This window comes from Petaurus breviceps, unplaced genomic scaffold (assembly GCF_028583685.1).
Source record: "Petaurus breviceps papuanus isolate PSGF00001 unplaced genomic scaffold, PetGlider_PUasm1.0 90752, whole genome shotgun sequence".
NCBI lineage: Eukaryota > Metazoa > Chordata > Mammalia > Diprotodontia > Petauridae > Petaurus > Petaurus breviceps.
The window spans coordinates 10,237,390-10,256,042 of record NW_027187336.1 but is presented as its reverse complement, the minus strand read 5'-3'; the positions used below and the strand labels follow the sequence as shown (position 1 = coordinate 10,256,042).

The 18,653-nt window shown below is 38.1% G+C and overlaps 1 protein-coding gene across 11 annotated transcripts in view; it reads right to left on the bottom strand.

Moving 5' to 3' along the window:
- Nucleotides 1–18,653, bottom strand: part of MGAT5 (alpha-1,6-mannosylglycoprotein 6-beta-N-acetylglucosaminyltransferase) — a 397,474-nt gene that overhangs the window by 9,066 nt on the left and 369,755 nt on the right. For all 11 annotated transcript variants that reach the window (XM_069067800.1, XM_069067805.1, XM_069067798.1 and 8 more), the window contains one exon: nt 12,739–12,896. In XM_069067800.1, coding sequence (XP_068923901.1) covers nt 12,739–12,896 — 158 coding nt within the window. The remainder of the gene's footprint in view (nt 1–12,738; nt 12,897–18,653) is intronic.

The window sequence follows — 18,653 nt, the reverse complement described above, 5'->3', positions numbered from 1 at the left end:
TGCCATGATATTATGTTCCAATGTTAAGTCAACTCTTCCCAAAACACGTGACCCCATGTGGCTGGGCTAGTCCACTGGAAAGTACAACTGCTTAGAGGAGTTAAGGACATTGTACCCTCACTCCCTGGAATCCTATACCAAGCCAAAGAAACCCCGCTCTGTCTCATGTGTTAAGACATGCAGGAACACTTCTCAGGAGAACATCCTAGTTTCTCATCTATGAGTTACTGTTGTATAAAGTTCCAAGCTAGGGATACAAAGGAGGGTTGTGACTTCTTTTGAACTGCCAACACTTTTAGCCTCAGAAGGTCATCCATCATAAGGGGATCAGAGAGGAAGAATGGGTTTTACTGATTTCCTCAGAGGGAGAAGAATAAGTCTGAGACTCTGTGAACCATGCAAATCACAATGGATCCCTATCAACCTCTGGGGCCTGGATTTTTTTCTCTTTGTGATTGGTTATGATGGAAAAAGAAAGCCTAGAAGCATGCCCCAACCCTGAGGGTTATGCAGAGAAGGGATGTATGAGGATGGTTATTTTTTGGTAGCTCTGAAAAATTTTCTAAATCTGTCTCTTCAACCTGGTCCCCTCCAGAGAAGGACCTTACGGAAGGATGTATTGAAGAGCTACGAAGGATTTTAGAGCTGTCTAGACTTACCCCTTTATTATAATAAAGAAACCAAGCCCTAAGGAAGTTATGTAATGTGCCTAAGGTTACAACAGGTAATAAACAGCTGACATGGATTTGAATCCAAGTTTTCTGACTTGGGTTCAGTCCTCTTGAAGCCAGTATTCCCCCCACTATACCATATTACTGCCTTTGCCCTCAATTTGCCCAAAATGTATGGAGTGAGCTGGTATAGATGCAGACTCAAACAGCGAATTCAAAAGGAATAAATGAACTCTTCTCTGAGGGAGGTAGTAGCTGGAAAGAAGTGGCTTCAATGTGGAGCCCAAGGTCTGGGACCCACCAGGCAAGGTCAACATCTGGAATCAGTTCAAGGCTTAGATAATCTGGATCCACCCTTTTAGCACTAGACTTGAAGGCCAGATAATAAATCTGTCTGGGTGAAATTTAAATTTAATGGGTGGTGCCCCAAGAAATAGCTATTTTACTCAAGCCTGATTCAGCTTACTACACTGGGGTCTCATTATCTATGACACATCCTGTCTTAGTGTGGGATTCTTTATTAACATGGTTTTATCTTGGACACTGTCCAAAGTAATTTAGTTGTTGGAAGTACTGGACTGACCTCTCTATTTCCTGGTGTCATCCACCACCTGGTTCCATGACTTGAAATCTGAACACAGCATTAAGAGAAAGGTTCTGGGATAGAGGCCTCACTTTTAGGCATGTTGCTTCCCAGGATTAGCCAGTTGGATTTCAAGAGCGCACCCCAGACCAGTGATGACAGTGGATGATAATCATGCAACCAAGACTAGTGAAAACTAATGCAGATGATTACAAAGCAGTTCATATCCATAGAGTGTGACATATGATATGGAGAAGTTCACAGGGACAATGGATTATAGGCAATAAATGCTTTGATAAATTTCTGCAAAGGATTCTCAGACTATATGTTTGCCTAGATAACTCACCACCATCCAATCTCCCTTCTGTATATATTAGCTACTGTTTAAGAACTCCTTGCATTTATTATCTCGTGTGTCTTCCTAAGAACTCTATGGTTTAACAGAGCACCTAAATCATCACTCCAACTTTACAGATGAGGCGGCTGAGGTACAGAGAGGTTAAATTACTTCACCCAAGACAGAGTCAATTAGAGATACATCTAGGGCCCAAGCATACTGAGCTTCCACTAGAATCGCTGCCTTTCTACTTCCTGCTACATACATGTACATACATGATTATACACACTCTCAAATGCTGATGCATGTTCACACATGCACACTTTCCTCCTGGATATATACAATCTCTTCCCTGTAGCTTCTTAATACATACTTTTTTCCCCCTTAGCAGTCATAATCAGAAATTCCAGTAGGGAAGAGCCTATTTTCCTGGAACTGGGGCTTTTTTTGAGACAATTGGCATTTAGGCTACCTTTAATTGATCTTAGAAAAGCAAAAGAGTCACTGTCAAACATCTGGTTAGACCACCTGCTTCCTACCCTGCAATACAGGAAGTGACCCAAATCACGTGAACTTATCTCCTGTACTTCTCAGTAATTTCCAAGCATGAGACGAGGCTGGCTCTCATATAAACTGCTGGGAACCTGTGCCAGGAAGACTGATGTCTAGTGGCCGGATATCATTTTGGTGTCATTGTCCCATGAATATGCCTTCATTCACATTGTTTCCTTTGTGAAGAATACCACTCCTTTACTCTGCTTTACAAATCTTACTTATTCTTTTTCTTTTTTTTCTGTTATGTATAACTTGCTATTCATTCCATTCAAAGTTATCACGTAAATTTTTTTCCTCCCCCCCCATGGATATCATTATATATAAGTAAGTGCGAGTATATGTGTGCATATGTGTGTGTGTAAAACCATTCTATACATACTTCTTTTTATCAGTTCTTTCTCTGGATGCAGATAGTACCTTTCTTCTCATGTCCTTCATAGTTAATTTGGGTATTTATAATAGTCAAAATGACTTATTTGCTCAAAGTTGTTCTTAAAACAATATTGATGTTACTGTATGCAATGTCTTCTTGGTTCTGCTCATTTTGCTCTTTATTATTTCATGCAAGAAAGTTTCATTCATTCTTTCCATGTTTTTCTAACATTTACTTATTCTTTTTAAGGCCTTTCTATTCTTTCATTCATTCATTCAATCATTCAACAAAAGCTGCTTGAATCTTCATTGATCAAACATTCTTCTGAATTCCCATACTACTTATAGTCTGTATGACATTGATTAGCATTTAATTACATGTGACTGGCCATATTGTTTTATGTTGTTTCATTGGCATTAGCCTTCCCTACTAAATTCCAAACTCCTTGAGGGCTGGTATCATAGACTTATAGAATTTTATAGGTCAGGGAACCAAAGTCCAAGGACTCTTTCCTTACTTCCGATCTCACTTCCTCAAGATTCCTTCAAGTTGAAAAACTTTCTATATTAAACCTTTCTTAATCTCAATTGCTAGTGTCCTCCCTTCCTAACTACATTGTATATGTCTGCCTCAGACTTATTTGTATTTATTCTCATTTATATTTATTTGGCATATGTGTGTGCATGTGCATATATATATATATCTTATACACAAATACATATATACACACATATGTATATGAGCACATATATATGCATATATATGTAGAGGTATGTACACACAGACCTCCCCAATTAGAATGTAAGCTCCTTGAGAGTAGGGATGATTAAATGGTTTTACTGGTATTAGTTTATTAAATGACTTGGTAGTAGGTAACAAAGTCAAATCCAGTATTCTTTCCACTAAACCTTACTGTCCAAAGTCATGCAACTTGTCATAGGACATTTCTTATACTTGTTATGTATGCCTCATAGCCACTAGTGCAGAGTATACCCTAAAGCACTTAGTTGAGATCAGTTAGCTGACTTTTAGCCCCTTGTCATTTAACAGGTATTCCCATACTTCAATAGCTTGTGATCTCACCGGTGTGGGGATTCCCTTCTCCAAAGGATGCTTCTTAGAACTGCCAAGGCTGAAAATCTATAATCCTTTGGCCATACTAGTGATGATCTTTTCTCAATTTAGGCTACTCCTAGGACAAGGGGATCTATGGTCTATCATTGGAACTATATTTGAAATCCTTCTGGCTTGATAGGGACCATCAGACCTTATGTTCTGTTGACCCAAGGTTAGGGACTCAGATAGGAAACGTGATATCGTTGGCATAGGCAAATCCCTGAATGAGGAAACCTTCTCTACCAGTACAGGATAGCACCTTTTCTGGACATTTATAGTCTGAGAGCCGGCTCAGCAAACTAGGGCCCTGAGGGTCAAAACTGGCTCCACCATCTGTTTTTTTACAGCCCCAAGCTAAGAATGGTAGTCTCAACTTGTAGGCCATATAAGAACAGAGGGTGGACTGGATTTGGCTCTGAGTTTGCAGACCCCTGGCCTTAGAAAGTTTTCCAGAACTCTGAGAGGCTAAGTAACTCACCTATGGTCACAGAGCTAGAATGTGTCAATGGCAGGACTTTAATTCAGTCTTTCTGGCTCAGAAACCAGCTCCCCATCCACCATGCCATACTACCTCTCTCTTAACATATCCTTCAAAGACTTAGAGTCACCAATATGCATTACACTATTATTGGAAAGTTTAAACAAATCATAGAATATCAGAAACCATCTATTTCAATACATAGCTGGAACATGAATCCATTAAGAATATCCTAGGCATCTATCCAGACTTTGAAGTCCTCCAGTATTGGGAAACTCTACATTTAATGAGGTAGCCCTTTGTTGCTTCTTCCTCCAAATAATTTCTATGGTCTATCCATTTCTTCTCTATTCCTATAATTAAGTTTTAGTCTGAGTCTGTATGATCACATCTGAACCTAGATTTCAACACTTGCCTCCTTCTTAGCCTTTAGACTCTATTCCTTCCAATTTATCCTGTAATGCACAGAAATGATTGTGTTCTTCCACAATCACACTGGACCAGTTTGGACTATCTTCAAATGACTTTCCATTGTAAAGAGAAACTTCATCATGGACTTCAAAGGCCTCCACCAATCACTTCCCCATATGCCTTCATCACTTCGTTCTTCATGAAGTCCATACGTTCCAAACAGAATCCCTCTTGTTGATTCCTGCTATGCTTTTTCAGGCCACATTTCCCTCCCTGCTGTGTCTTTCCTATTTGTCTCTGCTAAATTATATGCCTCTCCTTCCAAATTCTGCTCAAGCCTCACTTCCGTCACAATAACTTAAATACATCATCCTGCCAGTGTGGCAGAAATGCTCCTATTCTCACATGTTCCTGATTTGTACATGTCACAGAATGCTGACATTGCAAGAAGGGACCTTAGAGACTGTCCAATCCCCTGATTTTATACATAATAAATTTTATACATTTTATACAAGACCCAAACTATGAATTATTTTCCCAGTCACATTGCTACTTAGTGGTAGGACCAGGACCACAATTCAACTCTCCTTACTTTCTACCATAGCAATCAAATTTTCATTAAGGACTGGTCCTGAATAGGACCAGCCTGCATATTAGGTGAAAAGCTGCTATAAACTTTAAAAGTAAGGAATTCAAATGAGATAATGTATATAAAGTGATCTGAAAACCTTTCCTCCAATTCCTTACTTACCACTCACTTTTTAGCTCCTTTCAATAGAGCTCCTGACTCGCTACTCAACTGAAACTTCTCTCTAAGGTTACTAAATTCCAAGGGTCTTTCCTCAGTCTTCATCCTTCTTGATGTCTCTGTACCTTTTGACCTTGTTAACTACTTTCTGGATAATCACTCAACAGACATGTGTTAATCATCTGCTATATTCTCTTAGGTGGTGGGGTTGTAGACATTGAAATGAAATAGTATTCACCCTCAAGGAGTTTACATTCTTTTGGATGATTTCTCATCCATCAGCTTTTCCTTGTTCTCTTCCTACCTGATTGCTCCCTCTCTGTTGCCCTTGTGGGGGTCATCATCTATGAACCACCCCATAAAATTAGATATACTCCAGGACACCTTTACTCTTCTTTCTCTGCCCTGTCCCTTGGTGGGCTCATCTATTCCATGGGTGATTAATCCCATGGGCTTAGTTATCAGCATTATGCAGATGATGATATGGCAGGCCTTCACCTCCCTCGAGCCCTAGTTTCACAACACCAACACACTTACTGGACATTGCTGCCAAGAAAGGCACCTCAACACACATGTCCAAAATGAAATTCATTATCTTAGAATCTAATGTCAGTATGTCAGTATGCATGCACTAAATACTTCCATACACCTTAGAAACATATTGTGGAAGCCCAGAGCAACCATCATATAGAAACCTGGTCTAATTACAAACAGTCAAGTATGTCTTGCCCAATTTGGAAAGATCACTTAGGTCCACTGATAGTCATTATGGCCAATAACTCTACATTCAGTTAAGCAGAATAAAGTAATTCTTAACTAGGTAAATAGATCAAAACTAGTTCTGTAGCTTAATACACCAAAGCAAAACTCTCAAAGCTTAAATGTCTTCCTAAGTACTTTCAGATGAGGTCATGACTTTGTTAGTTCTGTTTTACTCAAGTTAGAAGTAACTTTTGAATTGAATTTTTACAAATCCACTTTCTAAGTCTCTTGACATTGAATGCTCCTGAAGTAGTCTTGGAACTTGGACTTTGCATACATAGCTATTCCTACATATGAGTGACTATCTGTAGATAGCAAGACTTTAATGCATTTGTGTGTCTACATAGATATACACATGGATATATGTATGTCACCAAAGGATATAAAGTGTTAAAAGTAACTATAATCTCATCCATATTGAAGCAAAAACTCCCCTCTATAACATCTTTGACATATAGTTATCTTCCTGTAACAGAAAGTTCACTACTTTCTGAGAACCCATTTCATGATTGGACTGCACTAATTGTTGGAGATTTATTTTTCTCATACTGAGTCAAAATCTGCCTATCCACAACTACTTGTTGGCCCTTTGGGATCAAATGAAATAAGTCTAACCTCTCTTATTCTCAATTGCCTTTCAAAAATTTAAAGACACATTCATGTGTGTGAATGGAATAGATATGCTGGTATAGACAAAAATAAGATGGTATTATTGGTATTATAGATATGTGTTTAGAGGGATCATGGGTTAAATAGGGAAGGTTCCCAAAAGAAGGTAATTTTGAAGGGGGTGAGGGGGAACAAATAATTACATAGAGAGAAAGATGGATACCATTCTTAGATTAGAAATTGACTAATGCAGAGAAATTTTTTGACAAGATAATGTTCTCAAGAGTCTTATGTCTCAATAACTTTTTAAACACTGGTTGTTTTAGACTAGTGTTGGGCTACTACACAAGGAAACTGGCATATTCCTGACCTAATGGAGTCACTGACCTTTTTGTCTTTTTCCATGGAATGTGAAAGGAAAGTAAGATTTAGAGTTATGAGGCACAATAGACTCACCCATCTAGACCCTCACCTTTATTTTACAGATGAGGAAACTTATGAGAAGAGAGGAAATAGCAGGGATTTGTCAGCACTGTAAACTTTGTTCATTGGTTGGACCTCAAATTACAGATAGTTCTAACAAAACATATCTGATCCTAAATAGAAATGAACTATGCAAAATCATGCAATAAAAACCACAGAACTTATGAAGGAAATGAAGTTAGGGAAATAACACTAAAAATTTTTGTCAGTCACACATGCAAAAAAAGATGAGTTTAATAAACATGGCAGCATGGGTTTTTACATATTAAATGGTTAAAAATACAAATATACTATGTTCAGCAAGCACCTCAACATGCACAAGAAAGTTAGGCAACCTGCAATTCCTGGCCTGAGATTGAGGGCAAGGAGAAAGGGAGTGATGTGGTCTGTCCACAGCTCCTGCTACACCAGCAGATATACAAGAAGAATGGCATTGTACCTTGAAAAAACCCTGAAGTTTGCTTGTGGAAGTGTGTGTCAGAAAGATTACAGCTTTGGAGTTATTATAAAGTGACATTTTTCAGTATTCATGCTGCTTCTTGAAAAAGAAATCAATGCAGAAGCAAACTCAAAAATTGTGTTATGCTTAAAATGTTCCCCAATATGTCAATTGCATTGGAAGAAATTCACGCTTTTGAAACATGCTTTAGAACATAACTACCTGGACTTCATCTGGGTCATTAAGCCTAAGATTAGCTCTGAGGGTCTTTCATGTTGAAGTGAAGCATGAAGAAGAGAGATAATCCAAGGTGCTAAAATAAAGCTAAATTAGCAATAACTAAGCTAGTAACAGTTGCCTGTCATTTTAAGAAAAAGACTGAAGAAATAAAGCTGAGGCTCCAAAGACTTTATAAGTTGAGTCTTTGAATGTACACATTGACAGGTGGTGAACAAAATGTCTGTTCACACCTTAAATGACATTTCTACTTCTCTTAACCTTTAATCTAGGAAGCCTCATTACTGTGAAAAAAAAAAGGCCTTAATTCCATGGTCATTTCTCTGTGTCTCTACATCCTATCAGTTTTTACGTCCCTAGAACAGAAAAAAACTTGTTTACTGACCTGCAGTAAGACTTACTTGAGATGAGAGCATCTTCCACGTTGAATTCTTTGGAAGAAAGAATTAAGTACCTATGTGAGGGTCTGCAAGGGTAAGGCACCATGAAGAAATAATAAAATGTGTTCCCCCGTACCAGAGAAAGCCTAAGTTTCTCATGATCAGAGGCTCTGACTTAATACTTCTTTGTTCCCCTGAAATGCCTAGAAGACTGTTTTAAGTACATGAAATAATAAGTATGCTGAAAGACCTGTATGACACACCTATGGTGCCTGTATTGATGGAAAGTAGTGAGGAGCTTGTCAATATAGGATGGGATTATTAGATTCATTAGTCACTATGTATTTGGAGGCAGCGGGTTGCACTAAAAAAAACCATGCTAATAAGTTTAGAGTTGGAGGATATGAGTTCAAATTCTGCCTTGGACACTTACTGTCTATTTGAATGTGGGCAAGTCACATATCCTCCCTTGGCCTCAGTTTTTTTCATCTGTAAAATGGAAGAGGTTGGACTAAATGACTTCTTAGGTGCCTTCCAGCTCTAAATCAAAGATCTTATTATGATATATATATATATATATATATATATATATATATATATTGTGCAATTGTCCACAGTTGCAGGGTTAGATTGCTCCTGAAGAAAAGGAGACCTTAAGAATTTGAAAATGGCTTATATCTTAACCAGGAAAGAATGTAAGTAATGCTTGTGTTGCCAATGGTGCCTGAAACCAATTCAGAAAAAAAAGAAATGAAGAAAGAAAGGAGCCAGTTTAGAAGAAATAACTGCCCATGAATATGGATGTGCCGGGATTACAGATATTCAGAGGAAGACTTCAAAAGAACCTGCAGATAACTTGGTACAACAGCACTATCAGCATTTACCAATGCAAAAATAAGTGATTTGAAAAGGGCTCCTGTGGACAGAGAATTAATTTAAAACAGCTTTTTTACAAACATTAGCATTCATTTCAGTCTTTTAGCAAACACAGAAGCAGGGCTGGGGGTTTGGTGGCCCCATCCACATAGTCCCAGCCCAGCTGGCTCATCTACCACCAGATCCCTCAGATCACTGAGTCTACTGCTTACAAAGTTGGGTACTGGTCCCTGAATTTCAATAATAACAGAACCTCTGGGAGAATAAGACAAATATTACCATGCTGGGATGTTTCTGTGCCTTTCTCTGGTTTTCCTCTTTGTTGACTTAGGAGAATTATAGCAGTAGGTAAAAGGGGGCTGCTATCCTCAGGTAGATACACTTGTGGATAAGATGAAAAGGCAAGAAGAGCCAGAAAAAGGAGCACAGTCAACGGGGGAGATAGGAACTTTTGAGGTGTTTCCCTTACGGTGCTTGTGGTACTGAAAGGAAGATGTCCCTACGGTCTGTGTCAAGAGAAGAAGCAGAATAGAATGGGGATACAAAGCTTGCAGGGAGTTAGTGAGAAAGGAAAAGGGTGGGGGGAGAGAGACAGAGACAAACAGACACACACAGACAGAGCGAGAGAGACAGAGGGAGGAGGGAGGGAGGGAGGAGATAAAGGAAGGGAAGAAGAAGGGAAGGAGACACAGATGGAAGTGGGGAAGACAGAGTGAGAGGTAGAAGGCTATTTTCTTCCAGTTTTACTGGCTTACCAACTGAAAATTCCCACCCACCCAGATCATAGCTGGTAACCTAGTACATGTTTTCCACATGTTACATAGGAATAGACCAAGGAAAGACAGTAACATGGCACAGTAGAAACCCCACTACATTAGGAGCTAGGAGACCTAGATTTTAAAAGTCCTACCTTGAACTTATGGTTGAAACGTGGAAGCAATTTGGAACTTCTGCTTCTTTTTTTATCTGTGACATTTCAATAAACTCTCAAGTCCTGCTGTTTTTTTTTTTAACTCAGCTGCTTCTTTCATAAGCCCTCCCCCCTCTACTCCCACTACAACCAACCAACTAAATGCAGATCTTCGTTACTTCTCACCTGGACTGATGAACTGTATTTCTAACTGGGAGGGACCAACCCCTCACCTCTCCTGTTCATCCTACAGATGTTCTCTTCTAGATCATCTTGTATTTACTTGCTTTGTAGGCATTTGCATTTATTAGCTTTATATATACTTGTCTTTCCATGATAATATAAGTTCAATGCAAAGAGGGATCATCTTATCCTTTGTATCTGTTTGCAGCACCATGGATAATGTCTGACACTTATATAACAGGGGCTTAATACATACTTGATGACTGATTTCTGCTGAATCTTCCTGGTAGACATTGGTGGATCATGATACTTAGCTAGAAAAATTCCAAACTCTTAAGCCTCTCTGCCATCTGGCCCCAAACTACCTCTCCACAGTTGGAAGTCAATCAATCAGTAAACATTAAATAAGAGTCTGCAATGTACTAGGCTCTATGCTAAGCTCTGGGGATACAAACATAAAAAAGACAAAAGACAGCTCCTGCCCTCAAGATGCTTTCAGTTTAATGGAGGAATTTGCAGTCTAATGATCTTAATACTTTCCCCTTGCATATATCCTATGCTCTGGCCCAAATGGAAGAGTCACATATTGTATGTGCTTTTGTTTATGCTATTCCTTCCCTCTTTGTACATCTCTAATTACTGAAATTCTGTGCCTCAAGGCCTCAGATCTTTCATGAAATTCTCTAATTCCCACCCCTCCCCCCATTTCCGCTGGATTACCAATAATTGCATGCATATCTTTGTACATTTACATAATTATACTTTGTATTATAGTTATTGATATGTCTGAGCTCCCTATGAGGTCCTTGGGTGCAGGAGCTTCTCATTTATCTTTATATTCCCTTTAGCACCAGTTGCAGTGTTCTGTATACAGTTGGTGCTTAACAAATATTTGGAGAAAATTCATGATTTATACATATGTTTGTTGAATGTCTTTAGTTTGTTTTATTTGTAGTATGTTCCTGCCTGCCTGCCTATGTTGACATTTACTTAGACTGTAGGCTCTGAGAGGGAAGAAACAGTGCCTGGCTTCTATCGTTCTTAGTACAGTGCCTAGCACATGTCCTGCACCCTCAAGTATTCAATAAATGTACTTGGATGATCTAACTTGACTCAAGAGACACACTGAAAGGAAGTCAAAGGTTGGTCATTTCAGGGACTTTAAAATGACAGAAGTGTTGTCTGACATCCTGTGCCCTAACCCCCAGCAGAGGCCCTAGGGAATATCAAACAAACTCTCAACATACATAATTCATTAGTCTTTGCCCAAAGAACAAGGTTATAGGATCAACATGATTTTTTCTGATTCGTGTTTTTTTTTCCTTTTGGTCAAAACAAAAAATAGATTTTTAGTCTTGGCTCCATTATGCAAAGAAAGGGAAAAACAGCATTACCCAAATCTCTGCTCAAAAGAACTTTCCTGAAGGTGAAGATGTTTTATAGTTTTCCTTTAAAAAACAAAACAAAACAAGAAAAAAAGTCTTCTAACACTGGAGTATCATGAGATTTGCAGGACAAATGACAGAAAGATAACTGTTTTAAGACAGGAAATGGAAAACAGATACTGTGAGTCTTTACTTGATTATTTAAATTTCCTCCTAAGTGCTGTGTGATGACAGACAATGTGGACTGGAGATCTATAATTATAATCACAATGTTTTATTATTTATAGGAAATTTTTCTTGCAGAGAAGAAGTCTTATTAATGATATAAGGGTAAAAAGTATTCCTGACTAAGTAATCCTTATATCTAGGGAGAGATGTGTTAGACCCTAGAGACAGAGTTTTGATATTGGGGGGAGAAATGTATCACAGAGTAGAAGCAATTCCACTAGAGGTTCCAAGTGTGGAATTCATTCATTCAGCAAATATTTACTAAGTGCCTACTGAGTACAGAGTACTATATGCTCTTGAGCTAGGGGAAATACAAGCCTTAGCTAACACTTAGAATCACATCAATTCAGCAGAAATCACAATAATGGAATAAACATATGTGCAAGGGAGGTAGGCATGTGGATAGAAGGTAGAGATGGAGGTGGGAATATTTTCTGAACTCATCTTTTCCCTTCCTTAAAGCCTGAGTTCCCTGAACTTTTTGGTTGCTAACATCTTGTCATTTGCTCTATTCTGATCTTAAAGTTATTTGGAAGCTGACTGCTGGAAAAAGCCTCATCTCCTGTTCTGCATTCATGAATCCTAATCTATATTGGCTCCCATAGTTCAGATTTAGAAATATTATCAAACTGAAAACAATGCCCATGATCTTGACCTCTAGCAAGGCAAATAAAAACAATCACAAAGCAGACTGTCACTAAGCTCCATAAGAATGGTATATGACTTCATCACAGAAAACAATAAAAAGTAGTTATTTTGGGGGTGGTGGTAGAAATCATACAGTTCTCTCCTCCTTTGCTCAACAGTACAGAACTAGGAATCAGAAGGTACTCGTGGCTCTAAACTGAACCTGCACATGAGAGGAGATATTTGTTCAAAGAATAAATAACCAAACTGGTGGGCTTGGCTAGACAGGCAGCTGGCACGTCATTTCCATCCATAGTCAGAGCCTAGCTCCTCTGCTTGGCACTTACTTCAGCACATCCTTGTCCTTGTTGAGGTGTTGGAAGAAAGATGGCTCACAGATGAGTTGGTTTTCTTGGCAGACTTGTTTGCATGATTTCCCAGGTTCAGAGAGTTTCACCTGCAGAGCACTAAGTGGTGGCCACATAACTTGTCCATGACAGAAATCCTATAACAACAATTAAGCAATGAGTTACGGCTCAGCTGAAATGCCACCTTTTCTGGGATAGTCAGAAATGATCTTTTCCTCCTTAGAACTCTCTGCATTTGTCTTCTGCATTTAACAACATTTTATTTTATTTTATAAACATACATGTCATCTCATTAGAATGAAAGCTACTTCAAGGCAGAGACTGAATCTTATTTACCTTTGTAGCTCTCTAAGCACCTAGGATAGTGACTTACACAGTTAGAGTTTAATAAATATTGGCTGAGGGAAAGAAGGAAGAAATCAATCAATCAATAAGCATTTATTAAATGTCGATTTGTACTAAAAGAAACACAAAAAATGTAGACAAGACTATCCCTTCAAGAAGATTGCAATCCAGAAAGGGCAAATTGCTCTACTAAAAGTTATCTGGATAATTAAACAACTCTGACTGTTAATCAGTTGACTCTTTGTGACCCCATTTGGGCTTTTCTCTGCAAAGATAGTAGTGTGGTTTACCATTTCCTTCTCCAGCTCATTGTACAGATGAGGAAATTTAAGCTAACAGAGTTAAATGACTTGCCCAAGGTCACACAGTTAATAAGTGTCTGAGGCCAAGTTTGCCCTTCTGACTTGAGGCCCAGCAATCTATCCTCTGTACTACCTTTCTGCCCTACACTCCTCTGAAAGTAAATGATTTAGAAACTTCAACAGATTTATTCATTACAATGAAGGCACTTAAAATCCAATCACTAACCAAAAGCTATAACAGATTCCACTACAGAATCATGTTATCTACCTTTGAAAGCAAAGGCAAGACCGCATCTTCCTCCTTTTCTATCTATTAGCCTCTTACTCTGCATGAAGGAGATTAGGACTGTTGCTCTCAGGCCATCCTGAATGAAAACTGATAAGTGTAAGTACTCAAGTCTTGCAGATAGATAATCATGGACTTTATCTCTTTAAATATTACAGATGAAGAGAGAATGTAGGTGAGAATGGTACCTTGGTGCCTCTTTGGAGATAAGGCCAAACAGATCTCAGGCCCTATGGCCCCTTATCTACAACCTTCACTGTAGGAGTAGAAGGAGGGAAAACATGAAAATAAAGTAAGGGTGGGGAGAAAGATTCTGCTTTTGTTCAGGAAAGGCAATGGAGAGAAGAGTTAACATTTCCCTGCTCCCTGTTAGGGATATACTAACACAAGCTTTGTAACTAATCTTTATGGAGTAACCATAGTAGAAAGGCGCTATTAGGAATCTTACATCTGCCTCAAGCATAGGAGCCTGTTACTGTCTCCTAATTCCAGAAAAAAGGAAATGTCCCTAGACTTAAACTGCAAGATGATCTGCCTAGTATTTTTAAAAAATTAATGAGCATTTATTTTCTCTTACTCCTGCCTCTCCTCATCCTGCAAAAATTAAAAATTAAAAATCCTTGTAGTAAATATTCATAGTCAAACAGAACAAATTCCCACAAGGTGGGCAGCACGTTTCATTATCAGTCCTCTGGAGTTGTTGCTGATCATTGCATTGATACAAGTTTTTAAGTCTTTCAGAGTTAGTTTTTTTCAATGTTGTTATAGTATAAATTCCTGTTTTTGTTCACTTCATTCTGCATCAGTTCATCCTCATCTTTCCAAGTTTTTCTGAAACTATCCCTTTTGTCATTTCTTATGGTACAATAGTAGACAGTTATATAGTCTTATACCATAATTTGTTCAGCCATTCCCAAATTGATGGGCACCTCTCTACCTAATTAAAGTTAATGAATCCTGGATCACTCCTTGAATCAAGTATCAACAGCTCAATAAAATGGAACAGGTAAGTCTAATTCTGCCCTCTTCCCCCTCTTTTAAGGCACTCTGGAAGATTTGGTAACCATCCCCATGGGATCATCTAGCTTTCTTCAAGTTTGATTAGAAAAAGTAAAAATGGGGGTATGGCCTTTTGAATGATTCCCCCAGCCAGTCTGAAGGCCTGTTAGAAAATATAGACCATACAAATGAAAGCCTGCTTTACTTCTCTTCCTTGGAGAAAGGCTATTAAAAGTGAAAGTTTCACTTTAGCATTACAGGAATGAGGCAATGGTGAGAGCTGAGGCTGAGGAGCAGCAGATCCAGGTTCAAGGGCTGGTTCTAGTGGACTGTGTGCTTCTTACCATGTTCTGATTTTTCTCACTGTAAAGTGGAACTATCACCTACCCAAAATCATTTGTCACCAGTTGAAAAAGAATAAAACCAAAAGTTCCTTGTGATATAAGATATGGAATCAATGCCTTTGATATTCTAGGGCTTCATGGAATAGCTATTTTTCTTTTTTTTAAGTAAGGGGTTCTCTCTAACCACAGTTCCAGGTCCTACTCTGAATCAGCTTTCATATTAGACTCTGAACTTTCTAGACCTCCAGGTTCCTTATCTAGAAAATCAGAAGATTGGAGAAGGTCCTCTTTAAGCTTTTTGCCAATACTAATGGTCTATGAACCTATGCAATCCAGCTAGAGTCCATTTGGAACATGTGATGCTAAGTTCCTATCTACTGCTATTTCAGCTAGTTACTCAATTTATACCAAGAGAGAACTTTCTCATCTCTTGAGTTCTATTCAGTGATTTTGATGAGAGGTAGTTATTAATCAATGAACTATTTAATAATTATAGGTGACAGGAGAAGCAAATTCCAGAACAAATGACCTCTGTGAGCAGCTAGTCAAACCTAACAATAATGCAAATTTCACAGTAACAAGGGGTACAAGATAAATCTGAGTTAGCAATTTATACACAATTCAGTGTGCTGTGACACTGTTGGCAACTGTCAATAAGTCATAGCCCTCTCAAGTCCTTTCCAGCAGTGGGAAGGGTTTGCGTTGTTTCATCTATGTTCTCTTGTCAGCTCCCTCTTGTCATCAATGGTATGCTGAGATGACAAGTCAAGGTTTGGATACCATCAGTGTTAGAGGATCAGAGCTGACAAATAACTGCTTTGGGGAGCTCTGTATCACTACCATGCTGTAACAACTGAGCCAAGGCATACGCTTAAAAGTCATTTCATCTGACATATACTAGGTAGGTCACCAGGGGGCATATCATTTTGCCTTCAGACTCTTAGTTTATTCTTTGGTGAAATGGGGTTAATAATACTTGTACCACCTATCTCATAAGTTTAGTTTGTGGATAGTGATTCCTAATAGTTAAAAAACTATATAAATGTGTATCGTCATCCACGTTATTCCTACAAATCTGATTAGGTTGATAAAGTCCAGTGATTTGTTAAATCTTTAATATTACTTAAACCTTTCTCTTTCCTTCTCTACCCACAACAAGAAAAGGACCAGATTCATTTAACAGGCTTGTTCTTATGCCTACACTAGTATATTGCTCATTGATGGCTCTCAATGAAAGTCTTTTTCTGTTTAGGTCAACTGTAAGGTTGGCAATTTTGGTCATTATGTTAACTCTTTCAAGTCACAAAAATGCTATTAAATAGGATTCCAAATAATTCATTGCCAATTAATGCTGGTAATGACCACAAAAAATTAAAGATATAAATTATAAATCAAGGTTGACAAAAATCGCAAATATATTAATAAACAAATCTTTATTATTAATTATTCCATTACAAAGGCCAGCCACACTATTTGACTTTAAGGAAATGCCTGTTTTTTTTTCCTTAAGAGAGGGAATATTAAAATATTGATTAGAAGTTATAATAATTCAATTTAGAAGGTAACAGAACTCTTGATCTTGGATTAGAGAGATTTTCACCATGGCACTAACTCCCTTAGTTTTCAGGAAAGAGGGCAAAGAACTGATTTTAAAACAGGATTCAATTTAAATCAAGTAGGTAAGAGAGAAAAAAAGGTGAGGCTAGATGGTGTCCTAGTGACAGAACTTCTTTCCTACTGGTCATTCACCTGGGTCTATTAGGTTTGGGTGGCATTTGGTCTATCCTAGCCAGCTGCATTCTCATGCCTGACCAGTGTTGTTAATTACAATTTGCTCTGAGACCAGGGTGAACAACGATAGGCAGTCTTGAAATATGTCTTTGAGCAAAGTAGAACTAATAGTAAAACCTATGCCATGCAGCACACAGCTTCCAACACTGTAGCTCAATTTAATTAAAACTGCACTGGGATTTTATAGCTCAAGGTTACAAGAGCCCTTTATCTTCCAGTTACCTCCTCAGGGTACAAAGCTGTCCTAGGGGTTCATGAGTCTGCTTGTTTCTGTCTGTCTCAATCTTCATCCCTCTTTACAGTTTTAAAGAATCATGACTTTTTTTTCTAGTAATAGGACAACTTCCAAATGAAGCTGTAATGTACCCTGGCCTCTTTTTGATTATTCAAGGGCTGATGATCCCATTTGTAAACTAGAGCTTTTCCTCTTCTCCCTTCCCTTCCTGCCGTTTCACTTGGGGCATTATGGTTCACTAACTTCTCTAGCAGGAGGCTACTTGGGGAAGGGTTGGAAAGGTGGTTTCCTTCTAGTCCCTAGGCTACAGGAATCAAGAGTCAAGAACTAGAATAATATCTCAAAGTTTCATGTGATTTTAGCCCTGTCACTAATGTAAGAAAAATAAGAATATTGGAAGTATCTCAAGTCAGTCCAATGCTCCATACAACCACAAATGGCCAGTGTTTGTGAAAGGTAGCATGGGATGGTGGAAACATCATTGGATGCCTTGGTTCCAATCCCGTCTCAGATATTTACTAGCAATGTGCTCATGGGGAAGTCATGTAATTTCTTAATCTCAATTTTCTCATTTAAAAAATGGAAATGATCATACCTGCATTGTCTTAAAGTTCTATATAAGTGAGTTATGATTATTCAGTCTCTGCCAATGGCTGACATGAGGGTGTGGTTATCCCCTTCTATAAAAACTGTAAAGTTAAGGATATGTCCCAGGACACGCTCACTTTTCTTTAGTAACCTGCTGTAGAGCCAGATCTAGCTCCATTTTAGAGCTCACTAAGAATGTTATCTAAACGTTTGTTGAATGCAAATTCCGTGTTCTACTTGCACCATATTTTCAGGTAATAATTCCTCAAGTTTACTATCTGTTATGTAAGACAGAAGCTCCTTTTATTTGTCTTCAAAAAAAAATTCTCAGTCAAGTTTCAGGGACAACAAAATAGTGCCATAATTCTGGAATTTGGTAAATAAATCCATATTCATTTGACCCCATTTATTTTAGGCAGAAATTACTGTCTTGCCTCAACCCCAATCTTTCTGTAAGTGCTTAATCAACACTTTTTGCCTGACTGAGGGATTCTAACCTTCTTAGTCTTTAACAGAATCACAGGGAACACTGGATTTGAGAGTGATCTTGAAATAATTTGGTTCAGACTCCTGTACCCCAGATTCCCATCCCCTTCCTTTTTTAGCCTGGAAAATTACTTAATTATCCAGGGTCCATGTCATCTATTTTTTTTCCTCCAACCACATCTCCTTTAGGAACTCATCTTAGTGTCCTTATATGATAATGACAATGATGTTAAAGGTCTAAAAACTTTAAGGTTTAAAAAGCATTTTACAAATATCTCATTTTATTCTCACAACAACCCTGGGCAGTAGATGTTATTAATACTCCCTCCATTTTATAGATTGTTCCCATTCTGATATTTCCTCTTTAAGAAAGGCAACACTTTAAAAAAGGAGATCTTAATCTGGGATTTGTTACCTCATTTTTAAAAATTAATATTTTGATAATTGTATTTCAGTTTTTCTGATTTTGTATTTCTGGTTTTTATTTTATTCAATTAAAAATATAATTCTGAGAAGGG